Below are 27,178 nucleotides of genomic sequence, written 5' to 3'. Positions count from 1 at the left end.
GCTGTTCAGTGATTTTATATGAAACGAGTCAAGCCAGGATAGGAGAAGCAATGTCAGAAGAAAGTAAAATTGAGATAGGAGTACGTCAAAGATACCCTTTATCACCTATACTGTTCAACATCTACTTGAAGGATTTATTAGAAAACTGTTTTCAGAATATGGAAGGTGTGATAGTAGGAGGAAGAAGAAAGTGTATAAGGTTTGCTGATGATATGGCGTTATTAGCAGAAGATATTTTACTGAAGCTAAATGACAGCCATGAGCAGTATGGGATATAAATAAAACGAAGACCATAGTGATAGGAGGAAAAATAACGAAGATAAACTTGCGAATTCTAAATGAGGCAGTAGAGCAAGTGGACAGCTTCAAATACTTGGAGTATACTATAAGCAGTAACATGAGCTGCTGCCAGGGAGTCAAAAGGAGATAGCAATGGCCAAATAAGCCTTTAAAAGAAAAAGGAGCAACTTCTGCGGATCTCTGGAAAAAGAACTAAGGAAGAGACCAGTGAAGTGCTTTGTATAGAGTGTGGCATTGTATGAGGCAGAAATATGAACATTACGACGAAGTGAAGAGAAACGAATAGAAGCATTTGAAATGTGGATGTGGAGAAGAATGTAACGTGTGAAGTGGACAGACGGAATAAGAAATTAAGCTGTTTTGGAAAGAGTGGGTAAAGAAAGAATGATGCTGAAACTGATCAGGATGAGGAAAAGGATTGGTTGGGTCACTGGCTGAGAAGAAACTGCCTACTGAAGGAAGGAATTGTGAACGGGAGAAGAATTCGGAATAGAAGGAGATATTAGATGACAGTTAATATTAAGATATATAGATCATATAAGGAGATTAAAAGGAAGGCAGAAAATAGGAAAGATTGGAGAAAGCTGAGTTTGCAGTGAAAGACCTGCCCTTGGGCAGAACACTGAATGTATGGATGAATGAAATAATGCATTAATTAATAATAATAATGTTTAATATTCAGTTTCCAAAAGTAATTTAACAAGTAAAGCTCATGATTATCCGTAAAAGTCGCAAATTCGAGCAAAAAATTGGCAGTGGATTTGAGTGTTTAATTATTTTATAATGGGAAGATAATTCACATGATAACAACGAATATTAACATCATATTTTCTGCTAAGGGAAATGACAATGTTCTCTATAGCTTACGTTAGCACTATATTTAAGAATGTACTGTCTTTGGGAACATCTCGCTCACAGGCACGGTTTCGTAGAGTCCCTTGAAGACGGTGCTGATGATTTGAGAGTAAGCGGAGAAAATAGTTGGCGATAGTTCTTTGTACCATTCTCTCCAATTCTTGTTCAGGAACTCGTTCATTTGTTTCCCTGCAACAATGAGTGAAAAATAAGCTATAACTTACATTTAATGAGGGCGATGTAAGTGAAAGCGAATAGTATCCACAGTTGTAACCACTTCCCATTTGTTCTCGTTCAGAAATTAGTTCACTTGTTTCCCTGCAACAATAATAATAATTAGTGATAGCATAACACAATAAGCTATCAAAGTCATGAAGAGAACTTCAGATACTTAACTCTACATGTAACAATTATTGTAACCGAAGTATTAGTGGCATAGGAGCACACTGGTCAGCTCATTCAATTTATATTTTCATCTTAAACAACATTTAAAAATCGTTGTCACGGATTTTGAGTCCACAGCTATTTGTGTTCATGAACTCTTTAATGCTTTCGTTAACATGGTTTTATATTCCTCATTCCCGAATAAATTGACTCGTAGATACTGAATACCAACCACAGACGTCTGATAGCTAAGGTGAAATAGCTGTAGGTATAGTCCTTCAATTGGGCATAGAGGCAATCAGATGTATCAAAAATCAGTTTAGGGCATCGGATAATATGCTATAAAGTGTTTTGTGTATTGAAACTTTCTGTAAAGAGAAAGCACAGTTCACTAAAAGGTACTACAGTAGACTTTTCTAACGGAAGTAGGTAAATTCTCATTTTTAAATAGAAATAATTGAAATTACCTAACTGCAGCGGTCTTTGAGGGCTGCCCTTCCTTAAGGAGATATAAAAATAAATTAAAAAGTTGTGTATAAAGTGTAAATTGAAAAAAATGACGTTACATTACTTAAGGTGATATGTATTTACTTAGCCTGACGAGTTATTCCCTCGCACAGTGGTCTAGAATACAAATTTAGCGGGACATGTTAATAACTTTTCAGCTACCTAACAGATTTTTATGAAATTTTACACAGAAGTTACTGGTAGCATATATGTTTTGTGTGCAAGCTCTCGTTACGTTGGTATAAGGGGAACTACCCCTTATAGGGGGGCGCATTTAGACAAAATTAGAAACTTTTCTCCTATCTAAAAGATTTTTATGAAATTTTACAAAGCAATTACAAGTAGCATATATGTTTTGTATAAAAACTCTGATTACGTTCGTATAAGGGGAACTACCCTTATAGGGGGCGCAATTAGACAAAATTAGTAACTTTTCTCATATTTAACAGATTTTTATTAAATTTTACACAACAGTTACAGATAGCATATATGTTTTGTATGCAAGCTCTCGTTACGTTGATATAACCACCCCTTATAGTGGGGGCGCAATTAGACAAAATTAGTAACTTTTCTCCTATTTAACAGATTTTTATGAAATTTTACAGAGCAGTTACAAGTAGCATATATGTTTTGTATACAAGCTCTGATTACGTTCGTATAAGGGGAACTACCCCTTATAGGGGGCGCAATTAGACAAAATTAGTAACTTTTCTCCTATTTAACAGATTTTTATGAAATTTTACAAAGGAGTTACAGGTAGCATGTATGTTTTGTATACAAGCTCTCGTTACGTTGGTCTAAGTGTAACTACCCCTTATAGGGGGGCGCAATTAGACAAAATTAGTAACTTTTGTCCTATCCAACAGATTTTTATGAAATTTTATACAGTAGTTACACTTAGTACATTTGTTTTGTATACAAACTCTGTTTACGTTGGTATGAGCAGAAGTGCCCCTTACAGGGGGATGCATTTAGACAAAATCTTATGGGGGGGAAAAATAACATTTTAGGTACTATTGCACCTTTTGGACACTCGGAAAGCTTATTTGGTACATAATTAACAAGCTGTCATCTTGAATTCCCTGAATTATACTGCGGAAGCAGATTCGGTTCACAGATATTGAAATAACTGCAACCGAGAAAAATTGCACTACTGCACCTCGAAACAATAATGCTCATAAATTATTACTTCCGCAAATCTGCGCACCTTAAGACTAGATTTAAAATAGAGGTAAATAGTGGAGGAAGTGAAAAAAATCATTTTTGGACGAACCAAAGGGTTTTTTTTTCTCTCTACCTTAGCAAAGTCTGCACTCAATGGTTATATTTATATTTTGTCCCGTGTCCATTCATGCTAATTTGACATGCTATAATAACATTAAATGTAACACAAACAAACATTGTTACATACCCAAAGAATTACTTGACATGTTGATACCAAATATGAATGGAATCGACCACTTAAAACAGAGTTACAGCACAAGGAAAACGGCAGACTCGCGGCGCTTGCTGAGTAAGAATGCTGGGTGGCGAAATGTGGCATGTTACCGGCTTCTTATCTCGCTATGCAGCCACCTCCGCTGATTAAGATTATCAATTCAGTGTTACTCAGTTATATAGGAAAAATAATTTAAGGGTTTAATTTCATTTTTTTACATGTCATTTTTCTCCATTTGTCCTCCTAAATATGGATTTTTAGATCACTGTGCCTCGGTTTGAATTGTAAATTATTTTAAAATAGCTTGTAAGAGAGTCTTAGACTAGAAATGTTCAGTTTAATGTAGTTCTGTGTAAGTATTAATAAAGGTGTAATTGTTTGTCTTATTTGAACCATGGTATCAGTGAAGCGTGGTAAGTCAGTGAAGTTATGGTTTACAATGGCAATGAATAGTTTCGATCAGTGATAATTTATAGTGTTCTATAGTGTCAGGGAAATGTGTTATATAGTGCCAGTGACATATGTTCTAAAGTGTCAGTGAAATGTGTTATATAGTGTCGGTGAAATGTGTTCTAAAGTGTCGGTGAAATGTGTTGTATGTATAGTGTCAGTGAAATACGTTCTAAAGTGTCAGTGAAATGTGTTATATAGTGTCAGTGAAATACGTTCTAAGGTGTTAGTGAAATGTGTTATATAGTGTCAGTGAAATGTGTTCTAAAGTGTCAGTTAAATGTGTCAATGCCAGTGCAGTGAGTGAGATGATAGTGAAGCGAAAGGCGATTGGTATCAATGTGAAACTTATTTTGAATTATCTGAATGAAGGTTCAATAATAGTAATGTATAATGCAAGCTATCACTCAGTTCAATTAATTAATTTCCCGTCCAAAAACACAAGAAATTTCTTGCCTCACCGTTGCCGCTTCCGCTCTACGTCCTCGAGCGTGGAAAAATAAAATATATTCACTGCACAATATATTTAATAACATATGGGCTAATGTTTTATAATGGGCAAGTTTCTGATTTCCTGAAAAAACGGGTATATTTTATTTAGGGTTAATCTATTTCGGGCAGTCATATTATATTTAACATAATTATATGGAGAAATGTGTGGAAAACATATATTTCTGATACAATGTTAAGATTGAAATATACCGTCTGTACTTATCTAGTATTATATGATTAATTATAACATAAACGTTTTCGGCACTAATGTGCCATTTTCAAATGTATGAAAATTTGCCTAATTACATGTTCAAATAGGTGCACATGAACTGTGTGAATGAAACATATATTGTGTACCCTGGTGATCTCATGTCACATGTAAAATAATCTGTTTGTAGATAATTAATGATTAAAATTAATAACACACACTTATTACTAACATTTAAAAACATTTAAAATATGTTGCAATTATCCATCAATTTGTGGAACACTGGGGTTATCTTGACGTGTATGTGGTCAAATGCAGTTTTTTTTTTTTACTTGTAATGTTGTAACCTTACACTAAAATATTAACTATTAAAAATTAAAAACTTTATGTTGATTCGTTATTTTCGCACCAAGGTTCCTGTTTTTTGTTCACTTTCACAATTGGAGCACTTTACCATGATCGTATGTGGTGCGTAATATAAGTTTCATTAATACCTGGTTATTGTTTTCCTTGCTGTGGTTGGATTATTACATGTTCATGGTTGTCATCGTCCGATTATCAGTCAAGCCTTTACAAATGGCTGGACGTGTTGCATGCTCGACGTTGACCAGGCTATGTTTCTGAGTTTTAAAGAGTGACTGTATTGTACTGGAGTTTAATCTATTTTTGGAGGCGTATATTAAACATGTATGATCCAATCTTTTCATAATACAGGTATGCATATTTCTAATTTTTTTAAGAACAGCTAAACTATTTTGTACAGCTATATTATATTAAATATTAGGGGTCGATGTTTTCAAGAACGGTTATATTGTACTGGGGATTAATATATTTCATGCAGGCATAACGTATGTAGTAAATATATATAGGTTAATGTTTTCATTCTTGGGTGTGGCGCGCAGGGCATTAAGTTCGCAGGAATTTCTGTTCCAGCACGCATCTTATGACTGAACCAAAGTGGCAACTATGAACCGACCTTGAAGTGAATATTCAGTTGATTTAGATAACGCTGATTTGCCTCGTGCAGTTTTAACCTTGAGACTGCACTCATTGCAGTAATGATTGCCGGCGGAGCGTAAGTATCGTACAGTACTGGACGAAAACAATTACTCGCCTTCAGTTGTGATCGCCGTGGAAACTTCTAAGAAGAAATCATCACGTAAAGATGCATTCTGAAGGTAGGACTGCGATATACAAGGTGCTACAATTCTGGAGAGGAGAAAAGAAGAAAGGCCTCGTCATTCCTTTAAACAACCAGTAGAAAGAACTGCAAAGTGTGTGGGGAAAAGTGTTCGAACCATTCGAAATACATCCAGAGAGTTTGATAAGGCAGAAAGTACTGGGGGGTAGAGAAGTTTCCACGCTAGGAAAACGTCGGCTACATCCGAAGAAAGTACTGTAGATTTGGACGAGTTTGAAAAATGTGTCGTGCGCAGAACTCTTCTAGAAATTTATGAACAGCGAAGAGAGATTTCAACGTTGCGCAAACTTCTCAGTGTTATCAAGGAAAAGATTACATTTCAAGGAAAGAAACACACCTTATGGCGTTTAATCAAAAGTATGGGTTTTAAATTTAAAAAATATAAAAACAGGCGACATATTTTAATGAAGCGTCTTGATATATTGCACTATGGGCAGCGTACCTAAGGGCACGTAGCAAGAATGACAAAGGTCCTAGAATACCGGCGAGACATGGACATCCACTAAAAAATGTTGGCAACATGATTTAGTGCCAGGCGTGAAAGTTAATGAAAGTGCAGATCAGAGAGCGATAATTGTCCATGCTGGGGGTGAGATGGAATTGATTAAAGTGGCAGAATTAGTATACAACTCTAAATCAAAATCCGAAGACTACCACAACGGAATGAACAGTGAGAATTATACAAAATGGCTACAAGAACGTCTTATTCCAAATCTTCCGTCCGAGAGCACTGTTTTTGTGGATAATGCCCTCATCACAAGGAAACATAATCCCGATAATGGCTGCTCTTAAAGAAGAAATTTTGTTGTGGTTAAAAAATATAAATAAAAACACGTAGATGTGGATTCTTCGGCATGGGTAGCGTAGTCGGTATTGCGCTGGCCTTCTGTGCTCGAGGTAGCGGGTTCGATCCCGGCCCAGGTCGATGGCGTTTAAGTGTGTTTAAATGCGACAGGCTCATTTCAGCAGATTTACTGGCATGTAAAACAACTCCTACGAGCTGATATAACCTCTGCAGTTGCGAACGTCGTTAAATAAACCATAATTTTGTTGATGAGCATTCAGACGCAATCAAGAAGGAATTACTTGAAACAGTGCAACAAAACAAGCCCTAATCTGTATATAGAGTTAACAGAATGTTGGAAGAGAACGAATTTACTGCACTAACACTTCCAACTTATCATTTCAATCTCAGCCTTATAGAGCTGATTTGGAACATAGTTAAACAAAAAATCGCAAATCAAAATGTTGTTGTTGTTTTCTAATGCCAGGCATTTGACAATAAAGTCATTTGACCTCTTGCACTCCAATATTTTTCAAAGATATTATCATGGCCAGCCACTGAAGCACAGATTTTGAGGTGTTCCGAATCCATTTCTTGGTTTGAGTTGCACAATGTGCAGTTAGGGGACTGATATATTCCAATTCTATGCAGGTGTTTGGCCAAACAATCATGGCCTGTTGCCAATCTAAATGCAGCTACAGACGATTTGCGTGGTAAATCGGGAATTAACTGTGGATTTTGATGCAGAGATTTCCATTTTTTCCCTTGTGATTGTGTTATCAAATTTTGTTTGTTGAAGTCTAAGTATGTAGATTTAATAAATCTTTTCACAGAGTAATGCGTAGATTTAGTAACAGGTCTGTAGGTAGCAGTGCTGCCCTTCTTTGCTAAAGCATCCGCATTCTCGTTTCCCAGGATTCCACAATGGGATGGTATCCATTGGAATACAATTCTTTTATTGAGTGATATTAACTGAGAGAGCATTTTAGTTATTTCTGCTGTTTGAGATGAAGGTGTGTGTTCAGAGACTATTGATAGAATAGCTGCTTTGGAGTCTGACAATATAACTGCATTCTTAAATTTATTGACGTGGCATAGAAGATTCCTGAGACTTTCACTTATTGCAATGATTTCTCCATCAAAACTTGTTGTTCCATATCCAAGAGATCTATAAAGTGAGAAGAGACAGCAGAATGTAGGCAACCTATCACTGCCGAGCCTGAAGAAACTCACCTCACAAGATATGACGTCAGTAAAAAAAGATTGGGTGAAGGCCTGAAACTTTGTTAAGAAGATTGAAAATGACTATTGGCATCTCGACACTTTAATGGAAGAAGAACTTGAACCGCCTAGTACCGACCTTGTAATTTAATAAAATTAATCTGACACAATATTAAATGTAATTTGTTATTTGTTAAAAAATTGGATGGCTGTGAAAAAAAAAGTTTCAAAGATTTTATAAACATATTCATGAATAAGTATATTCTATTAGAATATAGTATTGTTGTTTAGTCAACTGTCCGAAGACAGATCTGAACTTCACAAGTGATATCATGAGGACACCATCTGAGAGGCAACTAGGCCGTGAGATAATGAGATAGGGTGGCCAGTTCCTTTCCCCCTCCATTGCATACATCGCCTACTAGATACATAGGCTATTACACTTGTACAGTATTAATAAATATACCGTGACATAATAATAATAATAATAATAATAATAATTATTATTATTATTATTATTATAATTTATTTATTTATTTTATTTATTTACTAATATTTAATGTGCTGTAGGGGAGTAGTGGGTACAGTGAGACACAAAATATAAAGACATATGTATGCAAGTGATAATTCAAGTATTTTTAAAATCAAGTGCAATAGAAATATATATTAAAACATGGAGTACAATAATACATAAACAAAAATGTTAATAGATAAAAACATAATATACAATACGTGTTTGTCAAAAAAAATGCAAATGTCTCACTGTTCCCATTCAGGAAGGTACAGTGAGACACCACAGTGTCTATTAACGGACATTGAAATGATTTACTTGCTGTCTCTTTATCTTGACATGTTCTGTAGGCTTATTTAGAATAAATTTGATGTCTGACTTCGAAACCATTGAAACATTTGGAAAAGTGAATTTTCCATGACATTTCAAAGTTTTGCGAAGAAATGAAATGAATTTTTGGTGACAACAAAGCATATAATTATAAGAACTTAATTTAATTCTTTTTTATTTTTTAACATTTTCTTAAATTTTATGAATAATTTTTTTATTTATGAAACCATTAAAATGTAATGTATACATTATTTTAAGCTACAGTTCCTAAATTGGTTACTAGTATGTTCATTTTTAATGTTAGTTACTGGTAAATGTATTATAATTACAGTTTGCTTTGCAAATCATTGGTCCATTGGAACAGTGAGACGTCTCAGCGTATCCTTCAATGGCATGTCTCACTGTTCCCTTTACGCATAGTTCGTTTAAAAATGACGCCATCACTTCAAAATTAAAACAAGAAAGACGAAACTTTGCCAAACATAACCTCAAATACCATAGTATTAGGTAACAAAACATTCATATGTATATCTAATTTGTAGATCCAATATAACCTTCATTAAACACAAGCCAAAATTTTAATTCTAGAGTGAAAAATTACGAATTATTTTTTCATTACTCACCTTTATAACTAGAATAAAATCGAGTATTAAAATATTGTTACTTTACTCATGCAACATACAACTCCACTGTTACTAGCATCTCAACATCAAAATTTACCATCTAATAAAAAAAGGTCTCACTGTTCTCCCTGTCTCACTGTACCCACTTCTCCCCTACAACAGCCAGGGGCTAATAATTGTTCAGCACAAGAAGACATAATAATAATAATAATAATAATAATAATAATAATAATAATAATAATAATAGACAAAATTTAAAATACCGATACTGTAAATTGTAAACAATTTTAATAATGACTCCCTTTGACAAAATTCTGCGTACGCCACTGTTTTCAACTATCACATTTTTTAAATATCAATATTTGTAAATTGCAGTATAAAATGTGGAGGAAAGAAGAACTTTGGACTGTGAAATACTGCAGTTATATGTTCAAAAAGGTTAGAATATTCATATGCTGAGGTAACGAATGAACACCAGAAAATAGATTTCTCTTGATATTGTGCCTCTCGAAAAGAGACATGGACTAGTAGCAAACAGATGCTAAAACCTGAAAAAGAATTAAAAACACATACTGTATACGTTTTTCAAAAAAGCCAATTTTAACAAAATATTATTTTTATACAGAATAACTATGTAATGTACAGTGAGGGACATAAATATTTGTGAGTTTTATACATTACAAAACTTAGAAAAGATTAAAAGAAAAGTGTTTCATACCTAACTTTTTTTTTTAAATAACATAAAGCTTAAATAAAATATTTGGTTGTAGGGAAATGTTACTTTAGGAATTGGTTACACATGTGCAAATTTTTAGGTTTATTGGTTAACAAATTTTTAGAAAAAAGTTAATCAATTTCAATTTTGTTTAATAAAACATTTCAAAAATAAAAACTATTATTCATAAAACTCTCGAAAAGAAAAATCGAAGATAAAGAAAATTCTATTTTAAACTAATATTTCAAAATTTCAAGGTACTAGATCCAAATAAATGAAAGTTACAGGCAATTCAGTAACATAATGTTATTTCTCATCCGTTCCCCTTTAACTCATTCCAAATACGTTGTAATAATCATTAATATTATACGGTAAGCATGTGAAATTCAATGGTTTTAATTAATGTTTCAAAGAAACAGTCGTTAAATAAAGTAAAATGTTAGAACATTTAATTATTTGGGTAATACAGTATCAGTATTTAAGAATAATTATATAGTAAACAAGGTACCGGTAAATAAATATAATGAAGTAAACAGTATTATCAGAAAATATTTTGAAAAAAATAAAGTGTCTCGAAATGTCCTGCTTAAAATACATAACATAATAGCTAAATCAATGATGAATTTTCTCAGAAACCTGAGTCCTAAAGAAACAGGAAGAAAAAAGACTAGAGACTTAGCAAATGCGATTTCTAAGACCACTTTTTATGATCATACAAATGAAGTGACTGTTTCGACATGTATGTGAAGCTTTAAAACCGTATATGGAAGGATTCTTACAAGACAAAGGCGAACTGTGGTGGAAATAGAACGAGGGGCGCAGTTGAGGCATCTCTCGTTGCAGGCTGTGCTCATAAGAGGTTTGACTTTGAAAGTGATAGGGTAGTATAACGAAACTTTACCAGCAACAATACTTCTTTAAGTGTTGTTTAATGATTATAACGAACAATCGTATGTCACTTAATGACATATTTTATTATCTATATTCCATCAACTCAATGAATTTTACTACACATGAGTGACAGAAAATGACTATTTCCTTTTAAACTTAAACATGTGTCTGGTCGTTACCTAGTAGTTTATCCCCGTTGAAAAGGTTTGTGAATTCGATGTTCACGTTCGTCGGAGTAATTGTAGTTGCCTGGTTCCGCTCAGAGAAATATTCCTTTCCATCAATAGTTTCATAAATGAAATCGGCGTCATAAGTAATTCTGCAGTTATCTGTAAAACAAGAAATACCAGGCTTAAATTAATTACCAGGATATGTTGAAATTTAATGCTTAGTAAACAGGCGTATTACACTCAAGACTGAAATTTGTTTTCTATAGTACCTACGCTAAAAACAGCGGTGACCAAAGTGGGTGTCGTGATTACATTGTATAATCACGGATATTCAAACGGATGCGAGGAGTTTCCTGCACATTGCTGTGTGTTTCGTTCATGTACTGAAGGCAAGCAGTGGCGGTATCATGTCGCTCTATAAACTCTGTCTCTACAAGTAGTAAGAGATGGTTTCGTAAAGAATGAGAACTTTTTTATTGTTCTGTCGGACGAAATGTAATATGTTTACTTTGCTCAACGGTTCAATTAGGAGTATATAGAAACATTAATTGCCACGCTGAATAATGTATTATTATTGTTGTTATTATTATCATTATTATTATTATTATTATTATTATTATTATTATTATTATTATTATTATTATTACTGACCACTAAGTATGTGTTTCTATACTTCATCTGTACGTGCATGAATATTGATATTTAATATCTTCTCCCTTGAAGGATAAAATTATTAGGTTTTATGTCAATTTCGATCTTTAGACGAGGGTAACTATTTATCAGTTATTCGTTTAATAATAGTATTGTAGGAAGACTAATTCAATATTATGTGCCAACGAACTATTAAATGCCAGGAATTGACATGTCTTAAATCATAGCCAGGAAGAGAAAGATGAGATAAATAAATGTAAGGAAGTCAGTTACCTAGTGGGGTTTGAAATATCTCGTACTCTAAAGTCTTTTAATAGAACAGAATTTCTCAAAAGAGCAATCATTAAAATAGCTTAAATAACTTGTCCATAAGAAGTTTCTAATTTTGAAAAACTACAAATTTCTCGACCAAATATCGAGAGAAGAATTTAGAAAATTCCTGATTACATTCAAGAGGAAAAAAGAAACAAGAAAAATCGTATATTATTCACTGGCTCTTGATGACAGCAGTGACATTACTGATACAGCAAAGCTTGAGGTCTTTATCGGCGGGATTGATTAAGATGTTAGTACAGTAACCACCACTGGTTGTAGTTTTCATAACAAGTATTTTTTCTTCGTCTTCTTACTTCATAGACTGTCTGTCGCATGTAATCACTACAGTTCGAGTTTTGGTCACCCTGGCTAAGAGGCGTGAAGTTACAGGAGAATGGAGAAAGTTTCACAACGCAGAACTGCATTCATTGTATTTTTCACCTGACTTAATTAGGAACATTAAATTCAGACGTTTGAGATGGGTAGGGCATGTAACACGTATGGGTAAATTTAGAAATGCTTATAGAGTGTTAGTTCGAAAACCTGAGAGAAAACACCTTTGAGGATGCCGAGACGTAGATGGAAGGGTATGATATGAGGGAGGTAGGTTATGATGCTAGGGACTGGATTAATGTTGCTCAGGATAGGGACCGATGACGGGCTCATGCGCGGGCGGCAATGAACTTTCGGGTTCTCTAAAAGCCATTATTGTAAGTAAATGCATAAATATTTCTAACATTTTTGGTATATAAAAATCCTTGCATTAGTTATCAAACTGTGCAGCGAGCGTAGCTCCTCCATTCAGGGGCGTAGCCGGATAAGTTTTGGAGGACTCCAATCAACGAAACTAGTTAGGCCTACCTCTAATTACTGCCCTCATAATTCCAAAGTCTTGAATTTATGGGAGTAATATAGCAGTGCCCTTGATAGACTAGTTACCGCTATTTATTGTCTGCATAATTCCAATATCGTAAATTTGTGGTATTAAAAGAACTTTGTCCCTGACAAAGGACTCCAGGTAGATCTAATGTTTGTGGGACATTTCTCGTTCCTCTTGAATTTTAACGTTTTTGAATCTCTCAAGTTAAAAACGTTGCTAAAAATGTAAAATGAAGAAAAGATACATTATTAAATTAAAGAAGTAATACACTACACTACAGTGACTGTCAGTTCAGAAATATAGGGCGAACTGCAAGTAATGTCGTGAATTTCAGGAGGTTATTCTTTGAGATATTTCAAACAAAAATATTTAGTATAATTTTGCTCGGTCTTGCTTCCTTTTTGAGATAAGAATTGTTTTACATTAAACATATCATAGCTTGTTTTGGGAAAGCCATTGATTTATTCCTCAATATTCTCAATCAATTTAAGAGGATACTGTATTATGATAAGAAATTATTGAAAGAATTTTAGTTTTGTTCTTTATATCTGCAGAAATTTGATCTGAACAAATGTAACGTTTCGTTCTGCAAAAGAACTTTACAATGTCGCATTTGTTCGGATCAAATTTTTGCACATTTAAAGGGCAAAACTAATTTTTTTCAATAATTTATTATAAAATAATGTACTGATCTCTTAAATTGACTTAGCATATTGAGAATTAAATCAATGCTTTTCCTAAAACACTCTATGAAATGTTTTACATAAAACAATTATCTCCAAAAGGAAGCAAAAATGAGTAAATTTGTAATAAACTTTCTTGTTTCAAATACCTCAAAGAATAACTGCCAGAAAATAATTAATGACATTACTTATAGTACACCCTGATACCAATTCGAACAAAGCTACTTCAGCATAACTTCACTTCTAAAGATCCTGTTTTATACGAAAGTGAAGTCTGGATTATGAAAGTCTCTGTAGTGGCTGAGTGGTCAGACCTCTAGACGACCCGGGTTCGAGTCCGGTGAGGTCTGGGATTTTTCATTGAAAAATCCATAATGCCACTTGTGACGGATAAGATCGCAGTTGGGTTTTTTCTCGCGGTTCTCCCGTTTTCCCCTATTAGGCAACTACATCATCCCATCAACATTTCTCCATTTCGTCATCATTCCATAGCATTCCCCGATCGCCGGCTGGCGACGCACAGAGGGAGTTGGCTTAGGGACAAGGGGGTTGTCTGCTTGAAATCTGGGTACGCAGCGAACCTTAGTGTAGTCAGCCGGTGTCGGTTTGGGAATGCGCCTAGCTTTTGAGGGTTAGCGCATTAGATCGTAACAGGTCGCAATGCTGGGCCATAGTGCCTCCCTCCCATAAATTCCGTATCATTTCCATTCCATTCCTGGGCTATGAAGAGCATTGAGATCCAGTTAAGGCTTTTGATACCTTTACTAGGTTGCACTGGACTCTGTTGTCGGAGGAATGCAGCAATTAGTGAGGACTTAGAAATGGACTCTGTGAAACCATATGCCTTAATATACTGTATTTTATGAATAAATATCCTAGTAAAAGTGTCCTTCAAATGGGATTTTCAGTATGATCTATTGAGCTAGTGATCGCCAAAAGCTGTATCGCGACATATGCTCCTGCCTCTCTACTTAAGTCTAACGAAGGCATCATACCCCCACCCTCTTCTCCTCTTCTTTCCCCCTTCACTTCGTTAGAAGTAAATAGACATATCAACAGCAGACCTGCAGTTCTAATACTGTCAGTGAGTAGGATACTGTGTTTCGGAAAGTCTCTTTCAAAACAGAAAATAAGTATGTAAGACAGTAAATTTTTGAGAAGCATGGTAGGAACAGATTTGTTTCGTGTTGATATAGAAAATATGATGTGTTTAATTTGTTATCAAATGTTAAATGGGGTAAAAAACAACAATGTACAATTATTCTTGGCATAAAGATTATCATACCCTTACCTGTAAGTTGAATATTTCATTAATAAACAAACAATGGAAATCAATTTCATGTTGTAGTATGCCGATAAGCTGTTAATATTTGACTGTAATTATTTATTTACTGTGCCACCTTTGCTTATCTTAAAAGTTAATAATTAACATTAACGTTTTCGATACATTTGTATCATCTTCAGATGTAGAGTATTAAATGAACATTTATGTTGAAAACCTTGCCTTATGGTATGGAACTTATTATGATGGTTTTCGGATCATGTTAGTGTGAATTGCTCTAACTTAACTTAAGTTAATCTATGATACACATGTTATATTAAGTTAAAATCACTTGCAGTGCATGTAGTACAATTAAAAGATTTAAAATATTTAAAAGTTGTATAAAATTATAAATGTAATCAGAGGAATGTGAAACGTTGCAGAAAAACTTTTAAAAACACTGTGAACACTTGTTGGCTATGTTAGGCAGTTTTTGACTTCGTTAGATGGGGCTGCTTCTGTTGTCAAATATCAAAAGTGTTTCTGCAACGTTTCACATTCCTCTGATTACATTTATAGTTTTATACAGCTTTTAAATATTTTAAATCTTTTAATTGTACTACATGCACTGCAAGTGATTTTAACTTAATATAACATGTGTATCATAGATTAACTTAAGTTAAGTTAGAGCAATTCACACTAACATGATCCGAAAACCATCATAATAAGTTGCATACCATAAGGCAAGGTTTTCAACATAAATGTTCATTTAATACTCTACATCTGAAGATGATACAAATGTATCGAAAACGTTAATGTTAATTATTAACTTTTAAGATAAGCAAAGGTGGCACAGTAAATAAATAATTACAGTCAAACAATGGAAAGTATAGGCTTCTGTGTTTTAGAGGCAATTTCACCAACATGTTACTAATCTATTAACTACTGCACAACTCCAATTCTGTATAAAATCCTTCACAGAAAGAGCCCACCTCTTTTGTTCACCGAGGTTGCAGGGATGCAGGCGCTCTAGGAAAAGACCCATAATCAATAGTATCACAAATAAGTACGCAGTGATTATATTGTAACATTTCGATGGTGCTGAACAGCAACCTCGTAAATAAAAAAATGAACAAATAAGATTTCACTTGATTCCCAAAAAAGAAATTTTTCGTAACTTCTGCAAACACATCTTAAGTCAAGACATAGGTAAAAACTTCACAAGAAGAGATTGAAATAAATTAGTTTTTTATGTAATGTAATGGAATAATTTTTTAAAATAATATAGAACTATAGCATGTGGGAAATAACGAGAAAAAGTCATGAAGACACGACATAACCCTACTAAACCATGTGTTAAAATAGTCATTTTTACAAGTTGACATTATTCAAGATTTAAAAAAATATAGAAGGATTACATTATTTTGTTGAAAAATGTATTTCTATCTATAATCCGTAACATATTACACTGATTCATTGTATCACGTGTAATTAACTTTTCAATTGTTTGGTACTGATATTAATTTTTTAACTGTTTGTTTCTGATGGTGAAATATGACAGCAGTATGGCTAACAAGAGCAGACGACACAATGATGCCAAGTTAAGTCTTCCGACTTTCTACTAGAGTCGAATATGCCTTAACCCATTTAGAGCAAATGCTGGGTAACTTTGGGAGTTGGACCCTGGACTCATTTTGCAGGCATTATCATATTCATTTCTCAGACGCTAGATAATCATTGCAGTTGTTAGAGCAATAAAATATACATACATACATACATACATACATACATACATACATACATACATACATACATACATACATACATACATACATACATACATACATACATACACACATACACACATACACACATACATACATACATACATACATACATACATACATACATACATACATACAGTACTACAAGAGGAAAGCATATCTCAGTGGGAAAAGGACTGGCAGACAATAACTAAAGGACCAGTCACCAAATCATATTTTCCCAGTGTAAAGGACCGACTCCGGGTCAATATCCCCTTCAATAATAATCTTACGACATTCCTAACCGGCCACGGCAAATTAAGGGCCTACTTCCACCGTTTTCACATATTGGACAGCCCCGAATGCCCTTGTGTGAAGGGCGATCAGACAGCTGAGCATCTAATGTTCCAGTGTGCCATTCTTGATAAACAAAGAAGTGTGTTCAGAAACAACATCCTAAAACTAGGTGGTCACTGGACTAACACATTGACTGAACTAATACTTAAATATAAGAAACAATACACAGAATTTGTTCAATATGTAAATTTAGAAAAGCTATAACCCCAAAAAGAAGAAGAAGAAATCAAAGAAAGAAACAGAGTTGTAAATAGTGTATATAGTGTAGTAACAATATAACAAGTGCAATCAGTAGCCATAGTGAAAATTGTGTAACTATATAATACTCATCTCTTAGTAATACTAGCGATATAGAAGTGTATTAAGTATAAACATAAATGGGAAGTGAACTAGATAATTATGAACCAGACTCAAAGAACAGTGAAGCCATATGTGACATTAATCTAATAGTGATTATCTAATAGTAATTTAGAATTGTATTGAATGATCAACAAGGCATGTAGTATTACTAACCTTGTAATGGAACATGCTGTCCAATAAAAAACATACATACATACATACATACATACATACATACATACATACATACATACATACATACATACATACATACATACATACATACATACATACATACATACATACATACATACATACATACCTGGTTGAGGTTTTTCCGGGGTTTTCCCTCAACCCAATACGAGCAAATGCTGGGTAACTTTCGTTGCTGGACCCCGGACTCATTTCACGGCATTACCACCTTCATTTCATTCAGACGCTAAATAACCTAGATTTTGATACAGCGTCGTAAAATAACCCAATAAAATAAAAATAAAATAAAAATATATTCGTACATGCACATGCACATAGGTAATACGGATACATACATACATACATACACACATACATACATACATACATACACACATACATACATACATACATACATACATACATACATACATACATACATACATACATACATACATACATACATACATACATACATACATACGCATACATACATACAGTTGACTTCGCATTCAGTTAGTAAACTTACCCAGAGTGATGTTGAAGTCCCCTTGACCAAAGATGGGGAGAAGCAGCAATCGTCCTTGTATTTCATACTTGCCGACGTTATCCACTCTTGGAATGATCACTTGGTGGAAAATGTGCTTCTTTTTGAAGTCATATCTGGAGGCACAATCAGTGAAATCCAGTTGGAAATGCATGTTATGAAACACTCATATTCTAGCAAATAATAGGGAAGATAAAAGAATACAGCGTATCTGAAAAAATTTTATGACAGCCTATTGAGAGAATCACATACACGGTTTTTCAGAAGGACTAGTACATATATTAGGAGGTGGTAGTGTGGACTATTTCCAGTAAAAATATTCATATACATAATAAGAGTCCAATTTTCATTAGGTGTTGACATACAGCTGTTTGTACACTACACACAAGAAACCTTTTTTTTTTTTTTTTTTTAATTGAGATTGAATCTTGAGTGCATTTATGAGCAGACCTACATTTTTGAAACGAAAATCATAATTTTTAAAACATATTACATTGAATCTACATTGTATGGTGTGCTGTTTTAATATATTAAGGTATTTTTAAGTACACTATGTGTAATTTTTTTCTTGTGCGTTGGTGTAATTTTTCACAGATTGTCCAATTGCATTAAAAATACTTTGTAAATTACAGTTCAGAAATTTTCCAAAACTGTAATTGTATACACAGGTTTCACAGCGAAGACATGTTCTCACTTACTCTGATTTCTCAAGGAGTATAACCTTGTTGACGTAACTGGACATATTCTTGAGCAGCAACGCGATGCTATTCCGAGGTCCTTCTCCCTGCACCAATTTCAATTCGTCAATCTTGAAGGGATCTAATGCGGGCATCTTGTATTTGGGGTCGCCTAAAACATACAATACCATCAGTCTCACAGGATATTTGGTAATATAAGGACCACACCATTCCTTACCAAATGGGTGTAAATCTTAAATTTGAATTTCTGCGCCTGGAATTGAGCCCGAGTTAATTCAATCACGGTGAATATTATTAGTTAAACGAACTAATGAAACTTTGTAGTGAGATTTTAAAATACTTCATTGCAATCGAAAATATTCAAAATAATTTTAAATTGCTGGGAATTTGTTTGCCGAAGAAATCAATCTAATTCTGTCGCTATCGGCTCAATTAATGGGGGATGATTTCAGTAGATTTGTTTGTAGGAAGCTTATGGAGATATTCGACTTCAAGAAGGATGCCTCCTATGGGATTATAGTAGAGTTGGTCCACAATAAACCGGGAACGAGAACCAAAACGAGAACGGAAAGCGGAGGATGTGAACGTGAAGACTTTTGATTCACAATACACCGAGAAAGGAAGCGATTATGTATATCAATAGGTATGTCAATAACAATATGTAAAGTCGATATTCGGCATTTCTGATGTTAATTGTGTATAATTGACCATGGCGTTCAGCGTTGCCAACGCGGTGGTTTTCCCACTAAATCTAGTTTTTTTTCTTTCTCTGTCGGTGGGGAAAATTTATTGAACGGTGGGCAGTGGGAAATCGTTTTTTTTTTTTCACTCTCAGATCAGTGGGAATTTGTTTTTTCTTTAAACAACTAAATTCGACTTTATCCTGTGTTAACATTCCTCTCGTCTGTAGTGAAGGGGAAGCCCCGAATCGTATATAACACGTGGAGACACCACACCATGTTTTAACAGCGGTTTTTGGTGTGAAGTTTTTCAGTACAAAGGTGCTTAAGATATGAACCCATTCAAAGGATTAACTGAGTTGTCACTTCCTATGCTCTGTCTTCCTTGGTCAAATGCAGAAGTAGAAAGGCTATTTAGCCAAATGAATATAATTAAAACCAAAATTAGAAATAGAATGGGGACAAAGATATCACGGTCAATTTTGACAGGTAAGGCTGCACTAACACGGTGTGGTAAATGTTGCCATGAATTTTACTTGCCTGAACACACTGTTAAAAAAATTGGAACAATGAAAACATACTGATCAGAAACTGCAAATGCTTCAACTTTCAAAACTGTGGCTGAAATTGAAGAAGAAAAAGAAGAAGGAGATGATAATAGTTACTATGAAGAATTTCTTCTTTTGTAATGTTGGTAAATGTTTAATAATTGAAGCGTCGGTGGAACAACGTTGTAAGTTACAAAATTTTCATTCGGCGTGTTTCCGTGTAATAATGTTGTATGTCATGTTACCTTTTTATACTCCTTAGCTTGGAACTGTCCATCAATGCAGTACGTGAAATTTGTCCACTCAAAAGTTTGCTACCCTATAAGAACAACGTTGTATGTGTACACATTTTTGCAGCTCCTATAAATTTTACCAAATGTAACTTATAACGTCGTTCCAGCCGACGCTTCAATTATTTATAGCCTATTACTTGTATATTTAAATATCTAAAAATCTAGTGGGTTGTATGCCATATTTAGTGTTTTTTAAGCTTTTAGTGTATTTCTACAAACTGGAGTTGGCAACGCTGATGGCGTTCTCTCATGAACACAAGTTTGCCAACATGAACACAGGTTAAGCAACTTCAAAATTTGTGACACGAATATTTAATAATTCAATTCACATAGTAATCTGGTCACATATACACGTAGCATATATTGAAAGTGGTTCTATTGAATTTCTGAATTATAGTTAGATGCAATGCATGAAGAAGAAATTATGTCACGGCCTCCTTGCTACAAAATATACGACGACCAAAACATCTTTATGATGACAACAGATAGAATCTAATAGGCTGTGATCTGAAAAGAGAACGGCAAGTTAAAACTTCGCCAACTTTCACGCTCCCGTTCCCAGGCTCCGGCAAGCTTCTCGTTCGCTAATATTGTGAATCCTCTCTCACATTTAAATACATTTATTTTTAACCATTTTTTCATTCTCGTTGTCGTTTCCGTTCCCGGTTTATCGTGGACCACGTCTCAACAGGACAAAACCTGGTAGCCAAGTTCTCGATTTCCTATTACTTCAGTTACAACTAATAATAACATAAAGAGGATAATTTTACGAAATGGAAAATTTTCCGCTTGAAAAAATTGTTGCTTTCTTCTCTTCGTTGCTTATAATATTATAAAGTCAAGAGCTCTAAAGTATTATTCACTCAGTATTCTCACTATGCTTGTTTTTTTTTTAAGATGGGACATGACAGGAGCGTTGCGATCGGAAAAACAACTGAATGTCACATAGCGTGGTAGGCCTGTTGCTATGGTAACAACGGTTGAGTTGCCAAACTTACCGTTCCCACATGGCGAGTGCTTAATAGCTCTCTTGGCGACATTTATTGTGCACATAGTGTTAGCATTGGTACGTTTCTCCTTTGATTCTCTGTCGATTTTTGTGTTTTTTTCTTACCTTTGCGTCAATTGTCAATTAATGTTTTAACGTCAGCCATCGTAACGTCAGTTGATACCTTCCATCAGCTGGCAGCGTGGTAGTCCATATTGGCAACACAGCACTGTAGTTCCAAGTTCGGCCGCTAAACTGTCATGTCCCATCTTTCAAAAAAAACAAGTTGTCAGTTTAACCAATGTAGTTCACCGCTGTGGAGTGTCACGTCTGACTGTGAATCTAGCGGGCCTGATGATGGAACCTGTATGTAGTTCTGAAACATTCAAAGCGTTAAGTTCCACAAGGTAGAATACCCTACCCTGAAAGTCTGTTTCTGAAATATCCAATGTTACTCCTGTTTATTCTATCGACGTTATACAGTGATAGTAAATTTTATTTGGTTTCTAAACAGAAAGAGTGCAAGAAAAGTGTCATTATGAAACTAATAATTACGATAAAATAAATAAAATATAAACTGAGTAATATTTACACTATATAACCTAGCAGAACACTTCGCTAGTACCATTAAGAAGATATGTTATTGGCGAGTTTCTTTTTTTCTCAAAATTAACAATTTAAAACTTACATCTAATCATAAATAAAAGATTCAGTTGATCTGTCGACGAGTCTCACCTTTCAGAAGATGCGATATCGCATCGTTGGCATGTTTTGCAGAACATTCGTACAGTTGGGGGTCATTACGAGCACAAGGCTTAATATAAGATGCTGAAAATTAAACAATATAATCCATTACACTAGCTTGTTATTGTACTATTGTATAAAACAAATAACATGTTACAAAAACAATGATTACAAAGGGAAGTTTTATGATTTGTTAATCACATCAGGAAATATGCATGTAAAACAATATTAGAAAACATGTTAAGTGTGAAAAGCAGGTATGAAAAGAATATCAAGTAGGAAGGTTATAATTTGTAATAAGTTTAATTCAATAATACAACTTAAAATAAAAGGACAGCGTGCGACTCGCGAAGGGTCTTCTTAGCTGTGAGATGTTATCTGCGCATGCGTGAAATACGCGGACTTGGTTAATAAAAACCTAAACTAACCAAACCTAATCTTCGTATATGCAAAATGTGTAATCAGAGCACGAAGGGAACTTTTTTATTTGATCTTTTTTGGCCTGGAATGTGCACGCGAAAATAAATTCAGGTGAGAGTGACTCTGGCACTGCATGAGGTCCGCGCATGCGCCACAACCAAACTGTTCCTGTCACGAGCCCCTCCTCACATTATAGGCATTCGTTATCCCGTGAAACCTACCTGCGCGTGAGGAGAAGAAAAATGTGGACTGAGAAGCTTCCCTCCCTCGCTGGATTCCACTTACATATCCCCACCATAAGATTCTTACTATAAGCATGTCTGCATTTGGTTTCACAAGGTCTTAAAGGATTTTAACTACTTATGAATAGGATTGTTTATTTTTAGGTAATTGTTTTCAGAATTTTAGATCATTTTCAAACATTTTCCGGGTCATTTTATAGGGTTTTTTTATTTTTAACTACAAAATTACATTGTAATGCAGGGCTGCTCAAAGAGTGAGGAGACTTATCACAATTGTTACAAATTACGCCACTCTCTATTTAAGACTACGCATTAGGATGCAAAATTGAACTGTAAGGAATAAAGTCACTAGAAGTGGCGTGATTTGTAACAATTGTTGTGATAAGTGCATAAGAATAATGTAGTTTTATAGTTAGAATTAAAAAAAAAATCTGTACGAAGCAACTAAGGAATTCACAACACATTTAGTTTTATAATACTAGCTAATTAAAGAAATGATACTTCTGAATAGTTCATTCTCTATTTGGAATATTCTTTTACCCTTTAGACTAAAAAAACAACTTAAAATTAGTATAACTCTGAAAATATTCAGAATAGAACCCATGTTTATATGACTTTATTGTTCAAAATGTCTTCAAAAATAAGCTCCGTAAGTGACGGTAACTTCTCATGAATCACTCTCTACGTAGCCTAATACTGTTTATTGGACATAAATTTTTCTGGCATTCATTCATATGGATCGTGTGAAGTTTGTAAAGAAAAATTAAAATTTAGTTGCAGACTAGGTAAATGCTAATGCAGGGTGAACAATAAGTATGGAATATTGCTAATAACTTCTTAAATTTTAGTTTCACAAAAAAGAGTTTTATACAAAAGTTATTGGAGATAAACCATACAATATGATACCAGTGTTCCAAAAAAGTATTCAGATATACAGGGTGTGACATTAAACGTTATTTTTTAAGTGACACCCTATATTAAAATTTACATATTCCGAATTGCCATTAAATTATACGTATGAATATGTAGTAATTAAACTCATTCATCCGTTTCATCTCTTTTAACTATTTATTAAAGTCGTTTCGTGGGCTTCAAACTCGGACATTGTTTGCCTGTGAATGGTTCTCATTTTGAGCACTTGTGCTAATTTGGTTAGTCACAGTGTTTTGTTTACTTTTATGTCCTACTCAACATGATTTTACATACTTATTTGTCTCAAGTTTGAAGTCCACGAAACAAGTTTAATAAGTATATGTAAATTTTATTATAGGGTTCTACTTAAAAAAATAAAGTTTACTGTCACGCCCTATATGTCTGAACAACCAACATTTTTCGAACACTGATATCATATTGTAGGGTTTATCTCCAACAGCTTTTGTATAAAACTTCTGTTTGTAAAATAAAATTTTTAGAAGTTATTACCAATATTTCATATTTCTTGTTCACTCTGTATAAATATCTCACGACTTTTAATGTTCTTCCTTCGTGTCCTAAGTGTCGAATTTTACATTATTTTCTCACAGATTTCTTTTACTTTCAACTGAACTTTGTAGCGTCTGGTTCATATTGTTTAGCACTATAAGTAACACTAAAATGCAGTAATTGGCAGAACTAATATAAAGTAAATTACAGTTTTGTGAGAGTTGCTTAAGTGTTTACAAAATTATTGTTTATTTAAAGTAATAAAAGTCTCATAGGCTTTTGGCCTATCTGAAGTGTATCCTTTCCGGTTAAAGTGTCTTTGAAGTTTATAATTTGAATGAAAACTCAGCGGTTTAGAAGTATTTATTATACACATTGGAAGTTGGACAGACAGACGGAAGAAGAGGCGAAGAGTACAGAGAAAGAGGTAGAGAGAGAAAAAGAGAGAGAATGTTTAAAAATGTATTTTCGTGTAAGGGATGATAAAAACGTGTCTCTGAACAAGACCTTAAGGTACACCTACACGGTTCAATTTTCCATACGCGTACGCATGTAATCTGGGTAGAATATTAAAAGAATCGAGTTGAAAATACATGTTCAATTAAGAGGCATGCAGTTTTTGTGTCTGTATGGTGCACCGTGTTGAATGTCATCTTCACTACGTATATAAAATATTAAATATCAATCCAATACTTAGGCCTGCTTGGTTCTCAAAATTACGATTGAACACTCTATAGGCAGTAGTAGTTGCAGTAATCTTCAATAAAGCTAATCGTACTTGCCGCCATTTTCAGCTTAAAATGTCCACCATCACCAAACAAAATAATTTTCAGTTTATTCACGGCCACCTAAGCAATCAGCTGTTCGCTACATGTTGCTGTGGAACGAAATAACGCACAAGATACACATCGGCAATAAGTATCTTTCAATTGTTGCGTGCGTTCTGATTTTTAGTGGAAAAAAGCATGCAGAATTTAATGTATTTCGTTCACTCCTGCATGCATTGCTTGAATGCGTAAAGATAAAAGAAAAGTTTAACCGTGTAGATGCAGCTTTACAGAATCACAATCCACATAGAAAGTAGGCCTAGACGTTGATAGTCCATAATTTGCATAAATATAAACAAATGATGCATCTGATAATTGAGGTTACTTTCAAAACAAAAAAAAACAGTTTTGATAATATCTTAAACCTAGAACCATTCTATCTGTATATACTATACTAGTGTCTTGTGCAGCAAATGCTGCTGCAAACTTAGTTCGTTAGACGTTCAAATAAAAATTTTTCAGATTTATTTTCAATGAAGAATACTTGCCTTTTTAATAGTTATTTGCTTCCATAATAATGAAACATACTATGTCTGAATGGATTTTTTAGGCCAAATACTTTCTCTTGAACCTATCCAACTTCAATTTTTGAGTTTCAACGCGAAAACGCAAGTATCAATGTCAGGACGATAGCAGTAGCTATTTCAGATCATTGTGGATTTTAGGCGAAAGTTAAAAAAAAATGTCAGGTTTGCTAAGCTTTCGAACAATAGCATTTTCATATACTGTAGCTGCTGCATGTAGAACTTGAAATGTAGAGCGTAAAATCACTTTATCCTACTAAGAGATCTTGCTGAAATGATCTGGAGACTACAAAATTTTCTAGGCCTCTTATTTTATCAGTAAGTAATACCTTTTGATCTTTCCTTAGGAACTGTAATTTTTGCGCTCTCTCGAGCCAATACTGAAGACAATGACACATATCAATATCTAAACTACACCGTCATTAAGTATATGAAAAAGACCCAACCCCACTGGGCTAATAAGTATAAAAATATTTGATTTTTAATAACAATATTATTATCTTACTTACGTTTTGTAGTTATATCTAGCAGGCACTCAGTAAATTATAGAAATGAAGATCTAAATTAAGATATTCTCTACATTTACTTACATAATCTCAAAATGTTCCACTTTCATGTCATCAATATAGCATTAATATTATGTACAATTAATGAAAAATAGATGCATCATTATATTAACTATAATAATATTTAATTTCTAATGATGATAATAATGTCATCAAACCACCTCAACTTTCGTAGATTTGAATATCCAATACACAGCTGTACTCAGAAAATTATTATACACTGCAGAATCAGTTTTTAATAACAAATTGAATTGAGCTCTAAATATGTTGGCAATCCTGCAGGTCATGGCCTTCGTGTAATAGCCTATTGTTTATTGTAGTGTGTAGTGTGATTCGATAAAATTAGTTCTCAAAACTGAAAACAGATGGATTTTGGGAAATAGGAAAATTATGTAGGAAAATTGACATTTCACTGATAACTACTACTTTTCCGAAAAACTTTGGGTTCCAAGCTTCAAAATGAGGGGCCATTTATTAAAATCCGTTCAGCTGTTTTCCCGTAATTTCCATTATCAGTTAAAAAAAAATATATATATATATAATGTTACATGTATTAGCAAAATATTAGCAAAATTAATATTTTAATAAATATGAAATTTGTAATTCATGACTTTGCATATTTTCTGTTAATTTTTGCCAATATGGTGGAAATTGTCAATACTCACGTAGTGGCAGAGCTGCTTGTGACCACTGAACACAGACCATTGACACCAGAATCACGAACCACATGGTTGACGTCTCTTCTGCGAACTAGATGAAGGTACCTCGCACACGCATTTGCAGATTTCTGGTTTGGTGTGTCCTTTTAAAAGCGCGGATGCAATTCAAGGCGAATGCTCTCAAACCTGTTTGAAACGGTCGTTTTATTTTGCGAATGTAGATTGATACGCTGCACAGAAATTATGAGCTAACAAGGAAGATTAAGACAATTTTTGGTCGTGAATTAGTACTTTTAGTAGACCCTATTTATATATTGAATGTAGCTTATTTTCCTAATTTTTAAGCCTTAATCCCGACTGGTCCTTTTCTCATATATCTGCCTGACAGTTTTTTCGAGGTAAAATTTTATAAAAATTACGGCACCACTGGCTTTACCTACAGAAATGGACAACGAAACAGAAAGATATTAGCAAGATCCAAACAGCTGAAATTAAATTT

The 27,178-nt window shown here is 34.0% G+C and overlaps 1 protein-coding gene across 3 annotated transcripts; it reads right to left on the bottom strand.

Annotated features, from left to right (window-relative positions):
- Nucleotides 1-955: 955 nt before the first annotated feature.
- On the bottom strand, nt 956-27,178 carry LOC138699643 (protein takeout-like). Of its 3 annotated transcripts, XM_069825679.1 has the most exons (7): nt 26,686-27,177; nt 22,011-22,103; nt 18,767-18,917; nt 18,051-18,184; nt 11,090-11,239; nt 1,421-1,473; nt 1,212-1,344 (listed from the first exon to the last, which is right to left on the bottom strand). In XM_069825679.1, exons 1-6 carry the CDS (start codon nt 26,747-26,749, stop codon nt 1,457-1,459), a joined length of 609 nt encoding a protein of 202 aa, XP_069681780.1. In that variant the 5' UTR covers nt 26,750-27,177; the 3' UTR covers nt 1,212-1,344; nt 1,421-1,456. The 3 variants fall into 3 exon arrangements, with proteins under 3 accessions (XP_069681779.1, XP_069681780.1, XP_069681781.1); XM_069825678.1 differs by lacking the exon at nt 1,421-1,473 and having other exon boundaries at nt 956-1,344; nt 26,686-27,151; XM_069825680.1 differs by lacking the exon at nt 1,212-1,344 and having other exon boundaries at nt 1,420-1,473; nt 26,686-27,178.

Source organism: Periplaneta americana, chromosome 5 (genome assembly GCF_040183065.1).
Source record: "Periplaneta americana isolate PAMFEO1 chromosome 5, P.americana_PAMFEO1_priV1, whole genome shotgun sequence".
In the NCBI taxonomy this organism is placed as follows: domain Eukaryota; kingdom Metazoa; phylum Arthropoda; class Insecta; order Blattodea; family Blattidae; genus Periplaneta; species Periplaneta americana.
The sequence above is the reverse complement of the archived record's forward strand: the minus strand, read 5'-3'. Positions and strand labels throughout refer to the sequence as shown.

Bases quoted from the DNA above. Each gene is read 5' to 3' on its own strand.
- LOC138699643 (XM_069825678.1), bottom strand. From the start codon at position 26,749: ATGTGGTTCGTGATTCTGGTGTCAATGGTCTGTGTTCAGTGGTCACAA. The intron at 18,918-22,010 runs GTGAGACTCGTC...TGTATGTTTTAG, and splicing joins GATATCGCATCTTCTGAAAG to GCGACCCCAAATACAAGATG. The intron at 1,345-11,089 runs GTAACGACCAGA...TCATTGTTGCAG, and splicing joins CAACGGGGATAAACTACTAG to GGAAACAAATGAACGAGTTC.